General features: G+C 47.9%; 1 protein-coding gene across 1 annotated transcript; it reads left to right on the forward strand.

Moving 5' to 3' along the window:
• Position 1: 1 nt before the first annotated feature.
• Positions 2-9,901, forward strand: CUNH8orf33 (chromosome unknown C8orf33 homolog). The gene is made up of 7 exons (XM_072745938.1): positions 2-13; positions 7,494-7,596; positions 7,836-7,966; positions 8,052-8,360; positions 8,492-8,576; positions 8,669-8,815; positions 9,293-9,901. Exons 1-7 carry the CDS (start codon positions 2-4, stop codon positions 9,430-9,432), a joined length of 927 nt encoding a protein of 308 aa, XP_072602039.1. The 3' UTR covers positions 9,433-9,901.
• The last annotated feature ends 5,468 nt before the right edge of the window (positions 9,902-15,369 follow it).

Below are 15,369 nucleotides of genomic sequence, written 5' to 3' on the forward strand. Positions count from 1 at the left end.
AATGGTCATTCAGGTAATGTCAGATTCAATCCTTGGAAACAATTGAACTTTCTTTTTGGCTTGTTGACTTTTACTTGTGGAGGAAACATTCATGGAAATCTGAAAACATGCAGTTGTTTCCCACTTCCCTTTCTCATTTCAGTCCTTAGCCCATATGCTGGGTAGTGGGAGGCCTGCTGGGCAGACCCCAAGGTCAGGCTTAGGTAGGTTCCCTGGCCCCACACTTTTTCTCCACAGCCTCTCCAGTGCACACACAGTACCTGTTGGATGGAGGTGACCTTGCGGTCTGCATCTCACCCTGGAAGCCCATCCCATCCTGGCCGCAGTGAGGGAGCTCCAACACAGCCCTGGGCCGGCCCTACTTGCATCGGTGGGTCTGGGGACATGATTGTGACCCCGATTCCTGCAACAACCCCAGGCAGCTGGCAACCTACTCTGCCAGTGATGGGAAGTTGGCTGCTGACTCTGTTCTGGGCCCGCTGTCCACTTCCAGGTTTCCTCTGAGTCTCCTATGTTCCTGTGTCTCTGGTTCTTTCATTGCCTCCAGGAAATAAAGCCGCCATAGATCTTTATTCTCCACCATTCTTCAAAGGTAGCAGCCACAGATCCTGCCCGTCCTCTGCCCCCAACAAACGTGGTAGGTTGTGTGTGTTGGGGGGGGCCGGAGGTGTCCCTGTCTGTCCTATGCCCCCAACAAACATGGCCCAAAGTACCTTCTGCCGGAAGTCTGGTGCAATAGCTGCTGGGTCAGCTTTCAAGTTTGCGGTTCTGGTGAGAGCCAAAAAAGTTGAACTAACACTAATAAAGATCATCACAGGTTTTAACCAAGTCACTGTGATTGGATAGACTGTTCCAGCCTCCTCAGATGCACATTGTGATCTCCAAATTACATTTACAGGCGACGAAACTCCACAATGTTGATTCCAACTGCTTTTAGTTGATTCCAACTGCTTTTTTTAATATATATATATATTTTATATATATATTTTATATATATTTTATATATATATTTAGTTGATTTATATATATATTATATATATATTTTTTAGTTGATTCCAACTGCTTTTTTATATATATATATATTTTTTAATAAATTTTTATTTATTTATGATAGTCACAGAGAGAGAGAGAGAGAGAGAGAGGCAGAGACACAGGCAGAAGGAGAAGCAGGCTCCATGCACCGGGAGCCCGACGTGGGATTTGATCCCGGGTCTCCAGAATGGCGCCCTGGGCCAAAGGCAGGTGCCAAACCACTGCTCCACCCAGGGATCCCCAACTGCTTTTAGTCTTAAGGGCAGCCTTACTTGCAAGTTCTAGGGTCACTATATTGCCCCTCTGTGCTAACTGCATTTTTAGTGTCATGATCAGGAGCTACCAAGGATAACCTGAAACATTTAGCAATGTGCACAGTTACTATCGTGTTGTGTGACCAAAGTGTAAAAGTGAATGGATTACTGGATCTTCTTACCTTTGGACAACTATGCCAGTTATGTGATGAATATGCTAACCGGATAGGAGGGACACACCAGAATGTCCCTGAGGCTCTGAGAAAAGCCCAGAGCCTCAGAGCTTTGGCTTCTGGCATGTGGACCAGGCTATTCACTGGCGGCCCTTAGATGAACCTATCAACTGGCAAGTTAATGAATTTTAAGGGAGTGTTCAGATTAGTTTGGAAGGAGGTTGGTGTTGGTGAATATTATTGCCCAGGACCATGTAAGGACAGGAGAGTTGAGAGGGACCAGGAGGCTGTGGGGTAGCAAAGGGAGGTGGAATGAGGGAAGTGCAGGTGCTCTCTCCTGGTGCTGTCTCATCCACCAGTTCTGATTTACCCGCCAAGCAAGCAGACCTGTTTCCTCTTGCTCTGTGCTCCAGGCTGGGATGACCTTCAAGGGTTGTGTCTCTCTCCTTGATGGAGTGGTACCTTCTAAATTCTGTTCAGTGGGGCTTCTACAGGCGCATGATGTAGGAGACCTACAGGAACCTACTCTTGCAGGGTAAAAACCGCCCTGCATCTCTTAACTGCATCTTAGCTTGATCCTCTCTAAGCATAACTGTGGGTTCTGAAGCTGAGTGATATTTGGGCTCAGGATCCATCAAGGCTTAAGACAAGAGGATGCCTTATCTCTCAGACAGTTTAGTACACTGGGAAGACCATGGATTTGAAGTCAGACCTGGAATCAGTTCTGTACTTAGAATCTTGTTCAAGATATTCAAATACTCTGAGCCTTGGTTTCTATTAAGAAGAGAATAATTCCTTTCTTACAGAGTTGTTTAAACAAATGAGAAAAGTATATTGAGTTCCTAATTGAATACCCAGTGTGTAGTAATGAATTAAAAAAAATTCAGTTTCTTCTTTTCCATTGTTAGGGAGAATTTGAAATAGGCTGTCTCTTTTTTGGGGTCCCTGATTTTATACTTTCTTCCTCTTTGAGCTCCTTTGATAACAAGCTTAAACACTCCAATTTCAGGACTCCTGCAAAGATCCAGCATGAAGCCCACACTCAGTGACACTTGATTTGTCAGCATCCCCATTGTTTTATCTGGATTCTTGGTTGTGAGGAAATACTGAAGTTGGGAAACTTGCAGAATCAAGGGAGGTGGTGTAGGAAGCAAGGATGCTTTGGAGGAACAGGGGGCAGCAGGCTCTACATAGCCAGAACTGTCCGCTCCGCTAAGTGAAATTTCTACCAGTGTTCCCTCTGCTTTTCTCTGATTCATGTACATAGGTCACATGTTCTCCCTGACTGGACTGTGGCAGGGAGAGGAAGCTTATGACTCAGCTTCCTAAGAAGACATCTTGATTTATCATCCCTCTAAGATTACACACAGCGGGCAGAGGCAGTTCCCCAAAAAGAAACTGGGTGCTATTAAGAAGGGGGCAGGTGGTGGAGAGCCAAAATACCCATGTGTGCCAACCACAAGACGATCCTTTATCCAAGCACTGTGCCAAGCTCTTTACGTTGTTTCAATTAATTCTGGCAACAAACCAATGAAGGCAGGTGCATCTATTCCCCCCTACTTTACAGGTGAAGAACTTGAGGATCAGAGAGATTAAGTACCTTCTTTAAAGTTTACACATTAAGTGTTAGAGCTGAGATTTGAATGCAGACATTCCTGCTGTTGCAGTAGTGCTTTTGACCACTGCACTATACTCCTTTTCTGCTCTACCATTGAGGAAAGGATACACAAATTTGTTATTTCTCTATACCCAAATATTAGCCTTAACCTACGGTATGAACTTGTCCTCTGGACTTTTAAAATTATGGCTTCTCTAGAAGCCCCTGTCTCTAACATGTCTTTGTAAACCTAGTGACTGGCACTGGTGCAGATATGATCTGTGCGCCCAAGACACATCATATACTTTCCCATGAGCAGGAATCCCGTGTTCTGACCTGATCATTTCAGCTTGCTAGCAAAAACACTGACTATAAATAAAAATCATGTCTAATTTGGGAGGTTTAACAACCAACTAGAAATAAAGTCAGCAGAGGAATAGCAGATGAGTCAGGAAAGGGTGAATAGAACTGGTCATTCATGAGGAAAGTAAAAATATTGACAAACCTAAGACATTTATTCATTAAGAAGGCATGTTAAAATTTCAAGATTAACCATAAAAGAATAGAAATACAGTATGTCGTCTCCAAGCTTGAAGAGAAACACTGAGGGGGATCTCTGGGTGGCTCAGCAGTTTAGAGCCTGCCTTTAGCCCAGGGCATGATCCTGGAGACCCAGGATCAAGTTCCACGTTGGGCTCCCTGCAGGGACCCTGCTTCTCCTTCTGCCTGTGTCTCTGCCTCTCTCTCTCTGTGTGTCTCTTGTGAATAATAAAATCTTAAAAAAAAAAAGAGAGAGAGAAAGAGAGAGAAACACAAAGAGAAAGAAACCCTCATCAATTCGAAGTTAGGTGAGAAATGAATTTGCATGGATGTATTTCAGAGCTCTGCAGTGTGTTCCATTAGGCTTTTTGTATATCTGGGATCCCTGGGCGGCGCAGCGGTTTGGTGCCTGCTTTTGGCCCAGGGCGCGATCCTGGAGAATCCCACATCGGGCTCCTGGTGCATGGAGCCTGCTTCTCCCTCTGCCTGTGTCTCTGCCTCTCTCTCTTTCTGTGTGTGAGTATCATAAATAAATAAAAAATTAAAAAAAGGCTTTTTGTATATCTCTAATGCACTCTGCTTAACTGCCAATCTTTACAATCAGTCTGATAATATAAAGGGATGCCTACTCTCACTACTGTTGTTTAACATAGTGCTGGAAGTCCTAGCCTCAGCAATCAGACAACAAAAAAGAAAGGGCATCCAACTTGGCAAAGAAGAAGTCAAACTCTCACTCTGCAGGTGACATGACTTTCTATGTAGAAAACCCCAAAGACTCCACCAAAAAATTACAAGAACTGATATAAGAATTCAGCAAAGTCGCAGAATATAAAATCAATGCACAGAAGTCAGTCACACTTCTTTTTTAAAAAAATATTTTATTTATTCCTAAGAGAGAGAGAGAGAGAGAGGAGAGAGAGAGGCAGGCAGAGACACAGGCAGAAGGAGAAGCAGGCTCCATGCAGGAAGCCGGATGTGGGACTCAATCCTGGGACTTGAGGACTACACCCTGAGCCAAAGGCAGACGCTCAACCACTGAGCCACCCAGGCATCCCAGTCAGTCACATGTCTATACACTAACAATGAGGCAGAAGAAAGAGAAATCCAAGAATTGATCCCATTTACAATTGTACCGATAAAATACCTAGGAATAAACCTAACCGAAGAGGTAAAGGATCTGTACTCTGAAAACTATAGAATACTCATGAAAGAAACTGAGGAAGACACAAAGGAATGGAAAAATATTTCATGCTCATGGATTAGAAGGACAAATATTGTTAAAATGCCTACATCCATGCAAATGTGGAAATGAACTTTAAACAGAGGTGCACTGCAGATCTCAATTCCACAAATGAGGTTAGAAAAGTTGATTATGCATATTTTAAAAAACAAAACTGAATTTATATTACGAAAGACACAAAAATCACTTCCAGCCTAAAGGTTTGAATATGAAAGGGAAAGACATAAAATTTATAACAGAGGAGGTTATCTCTATGATCCCAGGTTAACAAAAGGCTTGTAAGACGTAAAGGGGGAAAGTAAAATATTGATACATTTAATACTGTTAAAAATAAGAATTTCTAGGGCACCTGGCTGGCTCAGTGGTTGAGCATCTGCATCTGCCTTTGGCTCAGGTCGTGACCCCAGGGTCCTGGGATCGAGTCCTGCATCGGGCTCCCCAGAGGGAGCCTGCTTCTCCCTCTGCCTGTGTCTCTGCCTCTTTCTGTGTATCTCTCATGACTAAATAAATAAAATATTTAAAAAATAAAAATAAGGATTTCTTTTCATCAGGGCGCCTGAATGGCTCAGTCTGTTAAGCGCCTGCCTGTCTGCCTTCTGCTCAGGTCATGATCCCTGAGTCCTGGGGTACAGCCCAGTGTTGGGCTCCCTGCTCAGCAGGGAGTCTCCTTCTTCCTCTGCTCCCCCCTTCAGTCTTGCACTCTTTCTCACTCTGTCAAATAAATAAAAAACAAAAACATGTTAAAAAAGAATTTCTTTTCATCAAAGTATACTATAATGAAAGTGAAAAAACCCTACAACGCAGCTTTTCTGCTCAAGATATGGAGAAATACCTGAACAGAGGAGACAGACAAGAATATTCCTAGTGCATTGTTTATAATAAAAAAAGTGTAAGAAACTCAGGTGTTTATTCTTGGGTTTCCTTATACAGTGGAATATTATCATCACGTCTTCACTGAAGACAGTGAACTACAATGGTATGCTGCAACAGGGATAATCCTCATAAACTCATTGAGAAAAACAAGCTTAAGAACACATATAGAATGATTTAATGTATATAAAGTTCAAAACATGTAAAACTAAGCAGTATTGTTTACAAATCCGTACTTATGTTGTTTACACATGCAGAAGTCCTGAAAGACATTGATAATGTTCTGTTTCTTCAACTGGAGGATAGTTATGTGCATTTTTATGACTTTTACCTTCAAATATGTTTATATATACAATCTTCATTTTTTAAAAGATTTTATTTATTTATTTATTTATTTATTTATTTATTTATTTATTTATTTATTTATGAGAGACACAGAGACAGAGAGAGAGAGAGGCAGAAACACAGGCAGAGGGAGAAGCAGGCTCCATGCAGGGAGCCCGATGTGGGACTTGATCCCGGGAACCCAGGATCATGCCCTGGGCCAAGGGCAGGCATTAAACTGCTGAGCCACCCAGGGATCCGTACAATCTTCATTATTGAGGACTCCATATTTGCAAATTCACCTGGTTGCTAAAATTTACTTGTAACCCTCGAAACCTATACTCATGCTTTCAGTCACTCATGGACATGCACAGAATAATGACAATTCTGGGTCACTACACTTACATGTTCCCAGCTGAGGTTGAGCAGACCACACTGCTCTCATACTGTAAGCCAGTGTCCTTTTCATAGTATATTCAATGCTACACTTTTTACATTCTTGTGCTTTTTGGTGATTTTTCCATTTAAAATGGTCCTCAATGGGCGGCCCGGGTGGCTCAGCGGTTTAGCGCCACCTTCAGCCCAGGGTGTTGACCCTGGGACCCCGGGATCAGGACCTGAGCCAAAGGCAGACGCTCAAGCACGAAGTCACCCAGGCGGCCCTGTCTAAAGGTTTTTGATATTCCTCCCTTCAAGAGGGGTCACAAGAGACCCTGACTTAGAACCACACGGCTACACTGTTGCTAGATTCCTGTTTCCTCGGGAACGGTACCAGATGTTTACTGTTTTCGATCAGCTCAGTCGTGTGACAACTTGTCACCCCACAATAAATAATAGACCAACTATTTGTGATGACCAAACTGACACCCTCGAGACCTCCCAGCCCAGGCAGGCAACACGTCCCATCTGTTGCCTCAGAAACGACACTTGGTACCCCGATTTCCCCGACCGGAATCCTCGGACAGCACTCCGGCTCCTGTCCTGCTGCAGCCCCTTTCCTCCCGAGGACGTCTACTGACGCCTGGGGCCCCAGGCTGGGAGAAGGCACCCGGTCTGTAGTGCCGGAGGGTGGGGGGCCGCCCTGGGCAGAAGGCGGGGAGGGGCAAGCCAGACCGGGACGGGCTCCTGCTGCGTCCTCCCGCGGCAGTGCTCACGTCCAGGCCACCCGCAAGAGCGCAGGCTCTTCCCCCGCGTCTCGGGCATCCCTCCACGTTCCGAGCCTCACCTGCCGCCTGCCCGTCTGGCCTTCGTCTCAAGACAGCCGAGGGGGCTTTCAAACGCACATCCGAGTGAGACCCCAGCACTCTGCGGACCAGCGTGTGTCAAAGGCTTCCCCTCGCGCTGCCAATCAAGCGGACCTCGGGCCTGTCCCCGGCGCCTGCACGGCCGGAGCTCCCCAACGCCCTGACCTGCCCCGCGGCCCCTGCCCCGCCTCCTTCCCGCTGCCCAACCGGTCCCGCCAGCCTGGCGCGGGCTGCTGCCCGGGGGTCTCCGCCGAGCGCTCGCCCTCCAGTTTCGGCCGCTATTCACGACGCTTCTCTGGGACGGCTTTTCCCCGCCCACCAGGCGAGCTGTCGGAGCGTTCCCCTGTGCAGGGCCTTGTCCTTGCATCCTGAGCGGGGCCTGCAACGCAGTAGGTGGCGCGAGAACACGGCCCCGGGGGCCCCTTCGGCGCCTGCGCTGGGTCCCAGCGGCCGCTGCGAGGCCTGAGCCTGCAGTCCCCGCCCCCGCCCGCCCATCTCCCAGCCCCGCCGCCGCCCCCGTAGCCCCGCCCACCCCGCCCGTAGCCCCGCCCCGCCCCGTAGCCCCGCCCCCGCCCCTCCCCGCCGGTCTGTGCCCCGCGGAACTCGGCGCCGCAGCCGCGTTGCCGGAGGAGGTGGTTCGGCGGGAAGCTCGGGCGCTGCGCGGTCTCCCGCGGCGAGGGCGGCGCATGGCGGTGAGCGGTGCCCAGTGAGCGCGGGGGCGCCGGGGTCCCGCCGCGCGCGGCCCGCCTTGACCCTGGCGCTGCCCCCTTTCTGCAGGCCCGAGACGCAGCAGCGGCCGCAAGCCCCGGCGCCGCCCGCACGCCCCGTAGCCCCCGGGCCCCCGGGTCGCCGCCCGGCGCCGCGAGTCCTTCCGCCGTGAGGCCTCCTGCAGCCCGCCTCGGCTCCGGGCCCCCCGCCGGCCGTGACGCCGCCCCCGGGGGCCGCCCCGAGCAACGTGGGGGCGACGGAGCCGCCAAGAACCAGAAGAAGAAGAAAAGCCGGAACGGGGCCGCCGTGGCGCGTGGCGGCGGGAAGGCCCCAGCGGAGCCGGCCCCAGAGGAAGCGCCCCGGAGCGCGGAGGCTCAGGCACGCGCGGGCCTCGGTCGGGGAGGGCGGGCGCGCGGGCCGCCGCGGGGCTCTCGGGTGCCCGTGGGGTGGGGCCGCGGGCCCCGGCGCCCTGCCGCCGCCTCACGGCCGCTCTCCTCGCTGCGTCGCAGGCGGAGCAGCTGGCCCGGGAGCTGGCTTGGTGCGTGGAGCAGCTGGAGCTGGGCCTCAGGACGCGGAGACCGAGTCCGAAACAGAGTGAGGGGCCCTTCGGGGCGGGGGGGCCGCGAGGGCCGCGGGGGCCGTCAGCGGGATGGAGGCGGTTACCAGGCCTCTCTTGCTGCGGGCAGGAGAGCAGGCCGCTGGGGCGATCCGGAGCCTGCGCAGCGACAGCACCCCCCTGCCGCGGAAGAGGCAGCTGATGCGCTCCTTGTTCGGGGACTACAGGGCTCGCATGGAGGCCGAGCGGCGCGACGCCCTGCGGGCACTCAGGGCAGGTGAGGAAGCCGGTGGACCCAGGCGGCGCGGAGGAAGGGCCTAGGGGGTGACAGGACCGGAGGAACCCAGAGTGACAGGGCTGGGTCGGCTCAGAGGCCTGAGGGCGCAGGGAGAGAAAAGGCTGGGGCCCTGCGAGAGAGGGGGAGGGGGGGGAGAGATGGGGGACGGGCGGTGAGAGGGGTGGGGGAGGCGCGGCGAGAGAAGCTGGGGCACCCTCCTACTGACTGTGCGCCGGGGGAGGGAGGTTGGGTCTCCTGACGCTGAGACCGTGGCTGAGCCCACATGGAGTCGGAAGCCTAACTGAGCCGCTCAGGGTGCCGGTCTTAGTGATTCTGGGTGGGGTTTGATGCCAACACCTACCCTCAGATTTTGAGGAATGGATCCGTTGATTTGCCCCAAGAGATTCGAGGTGAATGGCCAGGGTAATGTTAGCGGTTACTACTCTGTTCCGACACTTTCTGTCCCCTCCCCCACAGCGGCCCGCGCGGCGCAGGTGCAGCCTGTAGGTGAGGCCACCAGAAAGAAGAGCGGAAGGGTCTGCAGGCCTCGCCAGCCGGGGGTAGCCAAGGCCACCCAGGATACCCCTGATGAAGAGTTCAGGTTCAATTTCTTTTAGCCTGACTTCCATGCTGGAACACTTCCCCTGCCTGGGTGGTGTGGGGGTTTGTCTTGTGTGGAGCCTCTCCGGGAATGCTCTGTCGGACAGACGTGAGGTTAGTCCGTCCGTGGCTGCCCAGTGGATCTGGTGCCATGGCTGTGGGACGGATGTGAAACCAGCATATTGGGTACTGTCAGATAAGCACAAGACCGTTTGTAAGTTTTCAGATGAAATGTCCATCCCGCGACAAGAAGGATGTCTGTTTAGGAAACTTCTACAATAAACTGAAGTGAGTGTTCAGCATATTGTAGAAAGAATGTTGCACTTCATCTTTAGGCTGAGGTTAGGCAGCTGTTTGTAATAAGGACCGCGGAGGAAGCTGTAGAACTGTACACTGGTGCTCACTTATAAAAGAACTTTGTGTCAAATGGTGTAGTGTTATATCATAATATGTTGCTCTAATAAAACTATTTTTTGTAAAAATGAATCAGTGGATTCATGTGCTAACGTCTGTTAAATAAATACAGAAGATGCAGGTGTCTGGCCTGGCTGGGTTCTAGGTTCACCAGGGTGCTTGGTCCTTTGTTTTACTTTCATTCCTGAGCATGTGTCCTCCCTAGGGAGCCAGCATAGCTCCCAGAAGGCCAGGCTTTCTTCTTAGGAGCAGAGAGCTTCTTGTCCTAACAATCCTGGCCGAAGACCTGAGTTGACCCTCAATAGATGACCTCTCCGGACCTTGGCTGCTGCAGGAGATACTCCCAGGACTTCCTTTGCTTGGAATCAGGTGGCCTTTTCCCCCTCTGCAATTGTGATGCTGTCTTTGCTCGTGTCTCCCAAGCTTGCATCCCAGCCTGCCTGCTCAGCATTTCTACTTTGACGTTTCATGAGCATTTCAAACTTGACGTGTCCAAAACATTTGATTGGTCCCTAAATCTTCCTTTGTCTTCTGCTTTTGAGTTAATAGCTGTACTGCTCACCTAGTTGATTAGGCCAAAGACCTGTGTTATCCTTTCTTGCTTTCCTCCCACACATGTGTTCTGATAGGAGGTCTGTCTGCAAACTAAATCTATGATATTTGGAGCTTTCTCTTCGCTGCTCGGCATACTAGTCATGGCCCTGGCTCTTCCCCTGACTGCTGTGTGAGCCTCCAGGGGTTTGTATCCATACATCACTCTTGCCTCTTGTGTGTTCAATGCAGCCAGTGATTCTGCACGTATATTGAGTCCTGTTTCTCTGACCTAGTGACTTTATTGTACTTTAGATATGTGAAAGGTCCCATTTGGGGCCTGCACACTTTTAGGCTCCTGACCACTTCTCTGATGTGGCCCCCTTTTCTTGTTCCTACCTTGCTGACTTGTCTGTTCCTGAGATAATCAAATCAATCCTTCCTCAAGGGCTTCAATCCTGATACCACTAAAAGTCCACTTGTAGGAGATCTTGGACTCTGGAGAACATGGTACGTGGAGACTGGGAAACAGGAATCATCTGAAGACAAGAGTCTCTGTACCATCAACCCTGCTTTCCTCTCAGGTTATTTTTCTATTCAGGATGCTCCTTCAGCCTATACCTAGCTGTGTTCTTGGTGCTATTTCATACGTGGCTTGCATGTTGGGAAAGCACAGCTAAGTCAGACCCCTTACCCTGGCCTCAGTTCACCCATCTATAAATGGGGTGGGTGTGGGTGGTGCTAGATGAGGTTAACTGGAGACCTTGAGTTCCCTGCACTGCTCTCAGGCCTCAGTGGTCTGGTCTATGCAATAGGCCCTGTTGTGTGGTGGTCTCAACACCAGCTCCATGGCTCCACAGCTCATGTTTGGTTCTTCCTAGTTTGGTTCTTTGAGCTACACCCACATGTCTGACACAAATACCACTGGACAATGATCATTTATTCTACAAAAAAAAAAAAAAAAAAAAATCAGCACCTGCTCAGTTCTTGGTGGACTATATTCTTTCTGGTAGCACCATTCTCTTCACTATATTTGAAAAATTTCCTATTGCATCAAAAAAGAATAAAAGCAAAATCCAATGGCAAATCCTCCTAAGTTTAAAATATGTTTACCTTTACTTTCACTGGGACAATATTCATTAACTTATCATCCCCCAAGTGAATGTCTACTGTAAGTTTAAACAATATAAAGTCCTAATAAAAACTGAAACCTTCCCCTTATTTGAGTCGTGTTGTCTCCTGAAAAATGGAAGTATATCACTCACCTGAGTGCCTGTACTGGGTACGCTGGCATCCCCTGAGGTTTTGGAAGCCCCTTTAATGCCCACATGCCACTGCACATGCCCCAGGTATCCTGTGGCTATCCAGAAGTCCCCAGCCTAATTTGCCTGCTTGCTGTACCACTCCTGTGGGACTCACCAAAAGCCGGGCTCCTGGGCCTGAAAAATCGCTCCAGTTCTGCCCTTGGAGTCCTGGGCTCAGTTGTCCCTCCGCCTCTGGTCATGTGGATGCCCTCAAGGGGGAGCTTCAGAAACAGGTGACACTCAGCCCTGTTGTTTTCCTTAGAAAGGAATGTTAGTTTCTTGCAATTCTTGATAGTGAATTCCAGAGGAGTAGAAGATATAAAGCTGTAAACTAACCTTTAGGAATGCTGAGGGAGGGATCCCTGGGTGGCGCAGCGGTTTGGCGCCTGCCTTTGGCCCAGGGCGCGATCCTGGAGACCCGGGATCGAATCCCACGTCGGGCTCCCGGTGCATGGAGCCTGCTTCTCCCTCTGCCTGTGTCTCTGCCTCTCTCTCTCTCTGTGTGACTATCATAAATAAATAAAAAAAATTAAAAAAAAAAAAAAAAAGGAATGCTGAGGGAAAAGTAGAAAGACTTGTTCAAGACTGGAGTGTGGGAAAGACTTTTGTAACAGGAAAATAGAGAAAATGAATTAAAGCTTGGTGACAGAGAAGTGGTTTGAGAAATGGAATGTAAAAGGAGATCCACTGCACACCTGGTAGGGAAAGATTGGTAGAATTTTGGAACGGATTGAATATCTCGGCTCAGAGTGTATGTGTTAGGGGAGCCTGGAGACCTTCCTAGCCAGATTAGAGTCGCTTGAATCAGGGAGCAGATGGAAATGCCAGAAGTAGATGCCCCATGACACTGATCCACACTTCATTTTTCTCCCAGGTGACGTGAACCTGAAAGCCATGACCACAGTGATAGTTTTGGGCAAAACAGTGGAAAGACTTATAGTACACACACTAAATGTGGATTGCCAGCGGATGCAGGTGGCCAATGAAGAGTAAGGAGCAGAAGGAGCACAGGGTGAGGGAGATGAGGAGGATGTAGCTGAGGGATTGTTGTTGACCTCGACTCAGAGCTGCACAAAGCCCTCAAATATCACAGCTGTGAGAAGAAAGAAGGAGAGAGTTGTGCTGGCCAGAGCTTTCCTCCAAAACCTATCTGATTACACCCTTTGAGGGGGTGGCAACCTTTCTTACTGTTTGCATAGTGATTGGACACTTCACACAGTGGTCTGTCTGCATCTATGAGAAAACAGAGGTGTAATGTCTCAGGTTCAGTAATTCTTAACACATTCCCGCCAACAAAACAGTCACAGAACATTTGGACATATTTCTACACATAGCTACGGGGAAGGTCCTTCATGCATAGTTTTAAGTTTACATTGCCCATTCCCTGATAATTTTATGGACAAAAATATTTCCTCTATTTCTCTTCAGTGTACAGGGAGGTATTTATTTTGTTGTCTTCCATAAGGATACTATAATAGATTCTTAGACTTGCAAATTTCATTTCTCCTGGTTATGTCTTCAGTATGCCCTCTCATGTTAATTGTTCTTTGGAAAACCCCTCCTGACCGAATACTGATGATGTGTGAGAATTGTTGATTTTGTTGGGTTCAGAAATGGTATTGTAGTTCTGTGGAAAATTGTATTGGTTGGTAGTTTTAGAAGTGCATACTGAAATATTTACATGTGCAGTGTTGTTATGTCTGTGATTTACAATATTTTACAATACAAAAATGTGAAGCAAATATGGCTAATTATTGAGTCTAAATGATGTGTACATGGCATTCATCACACCATTCTCTTCACTATATTTGAAAAATTTCCTATTACATCAAAAAAGAATAAAAGCAAAATCACCAGTTGCAAATCTTCCTAAGTTTAAAATATATTTACCTTTACTTTCACTGGGACAATATGCATTAACTTATTATCCCCCAAGTGAATGTCTACTGTAAGTTTAAACAATATAAAGTCCTAATAAAAAACAAAACTGTTCTGTCAACTTTAATTGCCATAAGATGGCAGTTTCCCCTCATTTATTACCAAGAGCAGTGTGGTAGTGTCCTTGTCCCATTGTCGTCTCTGAACGATGCTATTGATAGGGTTTTGGGGTGGCACTAATTTCCTGTACAGTTTGGAGGCCAGTTCTGTTGTGTGATCTGGATGATGTCTGGGAGGCTTACTAAGCCTCAAGCTTGTTTAACCCTCTTGATGTTTCTCTGGGCTTCCTATCACTTCTTATACAAAAGAGACATTTGACTAATTTAAAGGATCCATGGCTGCTCTTAGGTGTCATGTAGCATATTTTTCAGTAGCTGGACAGCTCCTAGGTCTCTTCAGCCTGTTGAATCTTGCCATTTCTGAGACATCAAAACCTTGCAGAACATTTTTGGTAGCCTCATTTGATTTGTTAAATCAACAAGGAAAATTTTGTTCAAGTGCGATGTTTTCAAGATGGAAAGTGACTGAGTAGGAATTAACCAGGCAAGGTGGGTGGTGAGGGCATTCCAAGGCAAATGGATAATTTACTGATTACATAGTGGAATTATTAAGTTTTAGGAATTATTAGGTGAATTAATTAAATGTATGAATAAATGATGACTGAATAATGAAACCTTACCTGTAATTACATGGCTCTCCCCTGGGAGATGGGGAGGGATGTTGCGCAGGTGCGTGGCTGTCTGGTTGGGCATTTCCCCACATGGATTAGAAGGGCTATCATTAAAGGCAGAGATTTAGGGAGATTTTCCTAGGACCTAGTTTTTCCTGCATACAGACCCATAGGGAGTCTGAACAGTAACAGGTGAGGTATTTTGTCATAGCTCTGAGGGATATCACAGTAGTTATAATATCTGATAGTTGGACAAGAGTTAAGGTTTTCCTCCAGACTAGAAATCTGTAGCTTTTTTTTTAAATTTTTATTTATTTATGATAGTCACAGAGAGAGAGAGAGAGAGAGAGAGAGAGAGAGGCAGAGACACAGGCAGAGGGAGAAGCAGGCTCCATGCAGGGAGCCCGATGTGGGATTCGATCCCGGGTCTCCAGGATCGTGCTCTGGGCCAAAGGCAGGCACCAAACCGCTGCGCCACCCAGGGATCCCTGTAGCTTTTTAAAGTACCTGCAAGAAGCACCCTCAGTTTATATATTGAGAGTAGTTAAATGAAATCAGAACCCATGTTTGGGAAAATTAGTCAAGAAAAATAAAATCTTGGGGCACCTCAGTGGCTCAGTTAAGTGTCTGACTTAAGCTCAAGTCATTGATGTCAGAGTCTTGGGATTGAGCCTTGTGCCAGGCTTCATGCTCAGCAGGGAGTCTGCTTCTCCCTCTGCCCCTCCTCCCAGTTGTACACACACACACTCTCTCCAGTAAATAAAATTTAAAAATCTTTAAAAGAGCAAAATAAAATCTCAGTGCTGAGCAAAAGGCAAATGTCACAATTAACACTTGAAATTTCATATTTAATTAATGAACCCTGTATTACCTTGCTAAATTCCCGAGGCTCATGCTACCATTGAAGAATGTTTCAGGTTTCAACGCTTATGTTTAAGTAATTGATAAAAAGTCCTCATCTAATTATGACATGATCTGTAATATATGTATTTGAAAATAGCTTCTTTGAGACAGCTTCTTTGAGTGTTCCCATAGTTCAGAATGACATATTATGCCAGATATCTTCTGTTATTCTTCAAGAAAGCTTCCTCTCCAGC

The sequence above is a fragment of the Vulpes vulpes genome, unplaced genomic scaffold (genome assembly GCF_048418805.1).
Source record: "Vulpes vulpes isolate BD-2025 unplaced genomic scaffold, VulVul3 u000000671, whole genome shotgun sequence".
NCBI classification, from domain to species: Eukaryota; Metazoa; Chordata; class Mammalia; order Carnivora; family Canidae; genus Vulpes; species Vulpes vulpes.

Bases quoted from the DNA above. Each gene is read 5' to 3' on its own strand.
- CUNH8orf33 (XM_072745938.1), top strand. The intron at 8,577-8,668 runs GTGAGGGGCCCT...TGCTGCGGGCAG, and splicing joins GAGACCGAGTCCGAAACAGA to GAGAGCAGGCCGCTGGGGCG. The intron at 8,816-9,292 runs GTGAGGAAGCCG...CCTCCCCCACAG, and splicing joins CCTGCGGGCACTCAGGGCAG to CGGCCCGCGCGGCGCAGGTG.